The sequence below is a fragment of the Mandrillus leucophaeus genome, unplaced genomic scaffold (assembly GCF_000951045.1).
Source record: "Mandrillus leucophaeus isolate KB7577 unplaced genomic scaffold, Mleu.le_1.0 Scaffold51, whole genome shotgun sequence".
In the NCBI taxonomy this organism is placed as follows: Eukaryota; Metazoa; Chordata; class Mammalia; order Primates; family Cercopithecidae; genus Mandrillus; species Mandrillus leucophaeus.
This window is the reverse complement of record NW_012105475.1, coordinates 5221720-5229665: the sequence shown is the minus strand read 5'-3', so window position 1 is coordinate 5229665 and position 7946 is coordinate 5221720. Positions and strand designations below refer to the sequence as shown.

General features: G+C 48.0%; 1 protein-coding gene across 1 annotated transcript in view; it reads right to left on the bottom strand.

Moving 5' to 3' along the window:
- Nucleotides 1-7946, bottom strand: part of ENOSF1 (enolase superfamily member 1) — a 46919-nt gene that overhangs the window by 7237 nt on the left and 31736 nt on the right. Inside the window, exons 9-12 of the mRNA XM_011996357.1 lie at nt 5949-5990; nt 4995-5124; nt 4603-4702; nt 2584-2665 (exon numbers count right to left, since the gene is read on the bottom strand). Coding sequence (XP_011851747.1) covers nt 2584-2665; nt 4603-4702; nt 4995-5124; nt 5949-5990 — 354 coding nt within the window. The remainder of the gene's footprint in view (nt 1-2583; nt 2666-4602; nt 4703-4994; nt 5125-5948; nt 5991-7946) is intronic.

Below are 7946 nucleotides of genomic sequence, written 5' to 3'. Positions count from 1 at the left end.
CGAAACCAGCTAATTTTTGTATTTTTAGTAGAGATGGGGTTTCACCATGTTGGCCAGGCTGGTCTTGAACTCCTGACCTCAGGTGATCCACCCACCTCGGTCTCCTGAAGTGCTGAGGTTACGGGTGTGAGCCACTATGTCCGGCCACTATGCCGTTCTTTCATTGGAGAAGCTGCAGTGGCTTTCTCTGACTGGCTGCATCCTCTGAGTGGACAGACCCCATAATCCAGCCCCATGTGGAAGCCTGTCTGACAGCTCCCCAGCGTGTGCCCTGTACTCCCTGGGGCATCTCCACTGCCCCTGCCTGGACCTGCAGGCTGTGCAGCTGCTCCTTCCTCAGATGCTCCTAAGGGGATGGCCTCCCTCCTGTAAGCAAAACCTGGGAGGGTTAAAGCCCAGAGCAGCTTCCTGGGAGATGCTCAGTTGGGCAGAGATCAGGTTGGTGCTAGGCCAGCTGGCATTCAGCAGGGCACAGCCACCCTGCAAGAGCCCTAAGGAGGAAAAAGCAAGTGGGACCCAAGGTGAAAAGTCTTGTTTCCCAGGGGCTCATCAGCTGAGATTCCTGTTGTGGAATGATTCCTCAGAAAGTATTTGTCACACACTACAATTATTTCAGCTACTTCATCAGGAAATAAATGCAAGAGGGAACAAGTGAAGAAATTTTAGGATCCGTCCCCAGCACTCTGGGAAACTAAACAAAAAATAAGGTGCCCCAGCAGCAGCCGCCGTTTTCCTACCTTGGAGATGGCAGCATGCCCCAGAATGTCATCAGGAGAGGTTGGCTCCTCAATCCACAATGGCTTGAACTTGGCCAGCTTGGACATCCACTCCACTGCCTCAGGCACATCCCAGCGCTGGTTGGCATCCATCATCTGCAAAAAGAGACTCTTCACAGGGAGGTCTGCTCTGAGCCAACCTCGTGGCAGGGCTGTGGCTCCCAGGGAAGAAATGCTGTCACTCAGTGCCACCAACAGCCGAGTGAGACCCCCTAACACCTCCGCTGAGGCCCAGCACACAGCCCTAACAAAAAGAGTCCGAGAGCAGCCACTGAGACGGGGACTCTGGCTCCAGGTACAGTCTTTAGGAGGAGCTGTGAATTGCTCGAGGAGCCGCTGGGAGGTCCGGCAGTGCTCTGGGCTGGGCCATGAGAAATGCTCGCTGGCCCTGGGCTCTGGTCCAATCTCCATTTAGATGCCATCCAAATACATGTGTCTTACAGTGTTGGTTCTGTTTGTAGAAACCATTTTGTCACATTCTGAATCATGCACAATCAACATGAAGTTTGTTCAACGGTCATTTATTGACTATTGCCCACTATGTGTCTGGCACAATAATAAACAGCCTAAACTCTTCCATAATGGCACACCTCCTCCGCTAGGCACTTTATGGATTTTGTTCCATTTAATATTTATAATAATGGGCCGGGCATGGTGGCTCATGCCTGTAATCTCAACACTTTGGGAGGCTGAATCCCGTGGATTTCTTTTTTTTTTTTTGAGACGGAGTCTTGCTGTGTTGCCCAGGCTGGAGTGCAGTGGCGTGATCTCGGCTCACTGCAACCTCCACCTCCCAGGTTCAAGTGATTCTCCTGCCTCAGCCTCCCATGTAGCTGGGATCACAGGCACCTGCCACCATGCCTGGCTAATTTTTTGTATTTTTTTGTAGAGACGGAGTTTCACCATATTGGCCAGGCTGGTCTTGAACACCTGACCTCAAATGATCCACCTGCCTTGGCCTCCCAAAATGTTGGGATTACAGGCGTGAGCCACCACACCCAGCCCCGAATTAATATTTTTTTTTTTTTTTTTTTGGAGACGGAGTCTCGCTTTGTCACCCAGGCTGGAGTGCAGTGGCCGGATCTCAACTCACTGCAAGCTCCGCCTCCCGGGTTTATGCCATTCTCCTGCCTCAGCCTCCCGAGTAGCTGGGACTACAGGCGCCCGCCGCCTCGCCCGGCTAGTTTTTTTGTATTTTTTAGTAGAGACGGGGTTTCACCGTGTTAGCCAGGATGGTCTCGATCTCCTGACCTCGTGATCCGCCCGTCTCGGCCTCCCAAAGTGCTGGGATTACAGGCTTGAGCCACCGTGCCCGGCCTCCGAATTAATATTTTTAAAATAAGTTTTGAGATTGTTGGAAATAGGGCAGAGGGACACATTTTACTGGCTACTTGCCAGTTAGTTAACTCATCAAACTCTTTGATAATAGTTTGACCTCTGTTGGTGAAAATGAGTCATGGTCTCTTGAACATGATCAGAATAAACGGCCCTAACCACACAATTGTAGTCAAAACTTTTTAGGTCACTAACTTGCTAGATGGTGCCAGGTTTTTTTGCACAAGGAGTGCAAATGTTAAGATCTCCACTGGTGAGGAAAGGCTAGTGTTACAGAAGCCTTGTCAGAGGCAATTTAACCTCCAAGCCCTGGCCCTCAGGCCTGAGGATTTTGATACTGACAACTGAAGAACCGTTTGTTTCTGGATATTGCAAATAGGAGTCAAAGCTTGGTGCTCCATGGTCTAGTTCACGAGACAGGCATGGTAGTGGCTGGCAGCATCTCTGCAGGGGCCCCCAGGTCACAGCTCACCTTGGGAGGCATGTAGGAAGCCCGCTGGATCATCACGGGATACTTGAAATGCTCGTGCAGGTGGTCAACATACTCACACATCCTAGGAGGAAGGAATCAGATTGGGGCAATGATGTCTGAAGTCGGATTATTCACACGGTGCTAACTTAAAGCAGAAGGGGCGAGTACCACTCAGAAATGACAGTGTGGGCCAAGGCTTAGCTGTGTTACCATGCGTTTCTAGGCAAGTTCCTAAACCTCTGTGCCTCAGGTGCTTTTCTTCTAAAATATAGCAATGTGGGGTGGGGACTTTGATGAAATGAACACACGAAGTCCCTCTAGAGGTTTTGTGATGCCCTTTAAAAGGCATCAATTCAGACTCTAAATATCCGGAATTATTTGGGTTCCTCTGGTCAAAAGTTAGATGAATAGATTAAAATCACCAAATTTTGTGATCTATTTTTTAAGAAGTGTTTGTATTTTTTCCTATGGCTGCATTAGCTGCCAGGGGCTTGGGGTTTTTTTGGCTGGGAGGGCTGTTTTGTCACTGCCTCAGCTGGGCATCTAGGAAGCATTAGCACTGTGGACTTTCTTGGTGCACTTTGCACCTGATAAACAATCCGAACAGGTCCATGGGACCACAACTGAGGGAGGTGGGACACACCCACCTCCATCTAAGGACCGAGACATCTAGGGAACCAAACCCAGATGCAGAACAATAAAATATATTCCATGCTCTCCACCCAAAAAATAAAATCACCAAATGAGGTTCCTTTCAGCTATACAAATGATTTAGATGAAGAGCAGAGGATTTAGAATCGGGGCAATCTGTGTTCAGGTTCTGTGTCAGCCACTTTGTAGTTCTGAGCCTTGGGGCCAGCAACTGAGATCTGCTGCCTGACTTCCATCATCTGTTATTGAACAGCTGTGACAGGCAGGCTGATATGGTTTGGATTTGTGTCCCTGCCCAAATCTCATGTTGAACTGTAATCCCCAGTGTTGGCGAGGCCTGCTGGGAGGTGATTGGATCATGGGAAGTGGTCCTTCATGAATAGTTTGGTACCCTTTCCTTGGTGCTATTCTCGAGATAGTTATCACAAGATCTGTTGTTTAAAAGCGTGTAGCATCTTCCCCCCTCACTCTCTCTTCCTCCTGCTCTTTGCCGTAAGAAGTGCTTGTTCCCCCTTTGCCTTCCACCATGATTGCAAGTTTCCAGAAGCTGAGTAGAAGTCGCTCTGCTTCCCGTGCAGCCTGCAGAACTGTAAGCCAATTAAATCTCTTCTTTATAAATTACCCAGTCTCAGGTATTTTTTATAGCAGTGCAAGAATAGACTAACACAGTATAAAATAGTTCCGCTATATTAAAAGACAGCACCTGTCTACTCACTACCCCCCCGAAGAGAGAAACGGTTACCATTATTACTGAAGCCGCCTATGTACCCTCAAGGGTCCCATTTATCTCTCTCAGTCCTGAATTTGGCGTTTCCCTTTCCCAGTGAATGCTTTTTTGCCTTTGCTATATACTTGCAGTGATCTTTCTGTGGGACATTTAATTCCAGGAGACAAGAAAAGTGTAATAAGCAAAACCCTATGTGTGCAGATGACTGGAAGGAGATTGTCCTAATTTAAAAGACCAACTGGGGCATTCTGAGAAATAAGATGAAATAAATGTATGTCTACACCATGGAAGACTCCAGTACTGGGAAGAGGAGATGGGACAGAAGTACAGAATACACGTGATGAAAACAGGAGCTGGTTAAGGGAGTAGTGTGGTTGCAAGCCTCACTTTCAATGTACTTAAAAAATAGAGTCAGCTACCAGACCCTATCCTAGGAGGCAAAATGACTGTTCGTTGGTGGGTCTCTGCTGTTACTGCCCTGTGTGGAGAAGTGGAAGCAGAACCCACTCCGCCTGAGAGTTACAGGACGGGCCAGTGGACAAGGTCTTAGTGTTTTTTGGTCATGAAGGCAGAATTTACAAGCTCTAGCCTAGATTGAGGGACCCTACTGAAGCAGAAAGTATTAATCCCATATTACTGACCTGTTTTTAAGGCTTGCAGAGACTGATATGTAGTCAAATATAATCAAGTGCTGCACCAGTTCACAGAGGCCAACTCCACCAGCATGGGGGCAAACAGGAACTAAAAGGAAATTGTTTCTATTTAATACCAAGAGTAGGGCAGGGAGAGGAAGGGGTGAAAGGGAACTTTCTGGTTTTTCTTATTGCCCACAGGTGATTAAATCATTCATTAATATTTAGGGATGAAATTCCAAGATGAAAATCATCAATAATTCCCGGATTAAGGCTAAATGAGTTAGAAGAAATCAAAATGGCAAACTAGAGACTCCGCGTGTGAACTGCAAGCCATCAAGGGAGGTGTCTGATTAGTGGGGAAATGAAGGTCTGGTCTGCAGCCACTGCAGCACCCTTACTTTCAAACTTTTTGGCCATCAGCAATACTGAGAGGTTCTCATTGACACTGCCCAGTCTGCAACTGTCAATCTGGAGGAACTGCAGGGCCTTCGCCTGTAGGAGTTGCTTAAATATCACTCTATTGTGGCACTGGAAATAGAATTGAACATAACACCAACAGAAGAGTCAGCCTTGGCCCTCAGGATCTCTAAAACCTGGCAACGCGGCCCCTCTATGCCAATCATTACTCATCAGTGGCCTTCGGGAAGCCCAGACTGTATTTTGTCTTTGTTCTCGCCGGGCATGAGGCATGTTTTTCTAGTGTGGGCAGGGACCTTGTGCTCACTTCTTTACAAATCTGCTAATGCAACAGTGTGAGTCAGGGTAAAATCACACTGGCTCGCCATTTATGAGGGAATGACTGTCACAGCGACTGATAAGTGGGAGATGAACTGAAGCATCAGGATGAAATACGGTGACAGTGATGAGCAGGTGGCACAGACGACAACGCGGAACCGCGGCAGAGCAGTATTGCTCCTTTTGCCGGGAAAACAGAGACTCTGCTCCTCACGCTGCTCTGCTCGTGGGCTGACTGCAGCAGGTTTTGGCAGGCACTTGGGCTTCATTTATAAGCTCAAAAAGTGAACGCAGTCATGTTTATTCAATTTGAAAGCTGGCTTTCTTAACACCATTTTCTGCCCTTGCAATAGCAACTTTAAATTGCTGCCTTGTCAATTTCAATTAGACCCTTTGAAAAACATAACTGATCTTAGTCATATAAATTGGAGAAATAGCCACAAACTTTTTCTGTATCTGACTAGACTCTGATAAAATGACCCAGTTTCTAAGATGATGAAAATTTCCCAACTGAAAGTACAGCAGGTGATGGAGCCTAACACACGACTGTGTCCTTGGTCGCTGGTCAGCGTGTACTGACCCCAAGGGGATGTCACTCACCTGTTGGCGTCACTCACCTGTTCTCCTGTGGCAATGCCAATTCCTAATGGGACGAGTGCCTATAAAATAGAAGGCAGCCTGGTGTTATTTTCCTAAGTTTTGAACTGCAACTCCTAATGTTTAAAAACATTTATAGTTGAAGGAGGAAACGGCCCTGCTGTTGAGCCATGTGAAGACTCAAGACTGGCAAAGGATGTTCAGGGGAACACATGCGTTCAGGAGGGCTCTGCATCTGCAGAGGAGAAGGTGAGCCCTGCTGAGCTGCCACCACCAGCCCTGTTCCTGACCAGGGCTCTGCAGATGTCCTTCTGCAGTGTCCTGGCCCATGCTCCAGCTGCGCTCCTCCCAACATGGACGGCACCTCCTTCTGCAGCCTGCGCAGTGGCATAAGGACAGGGCCACTCGGACTGGCTCATTGTGAACTCACAGGGTCCAACCTTTGGCCGACTCCTTCCTGTGGGTCATCACTCTGTCATTTCCCTCCTTCTTGCCTCCCTGAGAAACCTCCTTCTAGAACCCTCTCATCTCTTTTTTTTTTTTTTTTTTTGAGACCAAGTCTTGCTCTGTCACCCAAGCTGGAGTGCAGTGGCATGATCCTGGCTCACTGCAATGTCTGCCTCCCAGGCTGAAGAGATTCTCGTGCCTCAGCCTCCCAAGTAGCTGGGATTACGGGTGCACGCCACCATGCTGGCTAATTTTTGTATTTTTAATAGAGTTGGGGTTTTGCCATGTTGGCCAGTCTGGTCTCAAACTCCTGACCTCAGATGATCCTCCCGTCTCAGCTTCCCAAAGTGTTGGGATTACAGATGTGAGCCACTACACCTGGCCTCGTGTCTTTGTTGATTCCAAAATCCTCTTCCTTAAGGCAGGAAAAATCCGTGAAAAAAAACTAAAAAAAAAAAAAATTCCTCTTCCTTCCAGCTCAGTGGGTGGCCTTAGACCTCAATCTGCAGGTTAGGCTGAGACCACAGCTCACCTGGTAGACTCCTCACCTGCTGAGGTACTGGACTCTGCACCTGAACACAGCCCTGCTGCTCTCTGTCCTCTCACCTGGTCCCTGAACACTACCTCACTCACCTGCCACCTGGCCTCTGGGCAGCCCGTCCATCCTCTACTGGGACTGCGACTCCACAGCTACTCTGCGAAGGCATCCTTGGTTTCTCCCTGGTTTCCCTTCCCTTTGTTTAGGATAATAGCAATCACACTAATAGCTCACATTTTTGGAGCTCTGAGTACCTGTCAGGCGCTGTGCAAAACAGTGTCTTCAATGATTCCTAGTCTCAATCCCATAGGAGAGAAGTCATCGTTATCCCCATTTTATAGAAAATGAGAAAACAGGTGTGCCGGGTTTGAACTGTTCCTGGATCACAAAGCTAGAAAGTGGTAGAGCCTAGGTTGGAACTCCACTGATCCCAGAGCCAGAGGAGGCATCTGAATCAGACTAAGCCAACTACTCAGCAGAAAAATCCCTTCATTCAGCAGCCAAGTAGCCCTGATTCCAGTGCTGGCCCTGAGTCTCATGGGATGTGTGGCCTTGGGCAAGCCCCGCCTGTGCCACCCAAGGCCTCGGCCTTCTCATCTGCAGAAGGTCTTAGTTTGAGCAGATGGTCTCTAAGGCACCGTTTCAAGCTAACATTTTATGCTTCTTAAAATTTCTAATTTAAGTACCCTTGGTTCTTTATCTCAAAAGAGAAGAGAAAGGGAGAAACGGAGGATGGGGGAGGAAGAAAGGCCATTTGACTTATTTGTTCTACCATTTTAAGCATATATGTCAGACTAGGGGCCAAATGTTTTTCTTCCTTTTCAATATTTCCTGAATCTGCTCTATTCAAGCTGCCCTCTCCCTTTATGTCTCCCAGATGCCTGGAAAAGCCTCCTCACCCCCATCCCTGCCTGGGTTTCTCCCTGCCCATCCCTCACCTCCCACACACCCTCTGTCTCAATGGACTCTACATGTAGCCACCAGTCACATCATCTGTGCTCCAGCTGTCACTATGCTATTTTTTTTTTTTTTT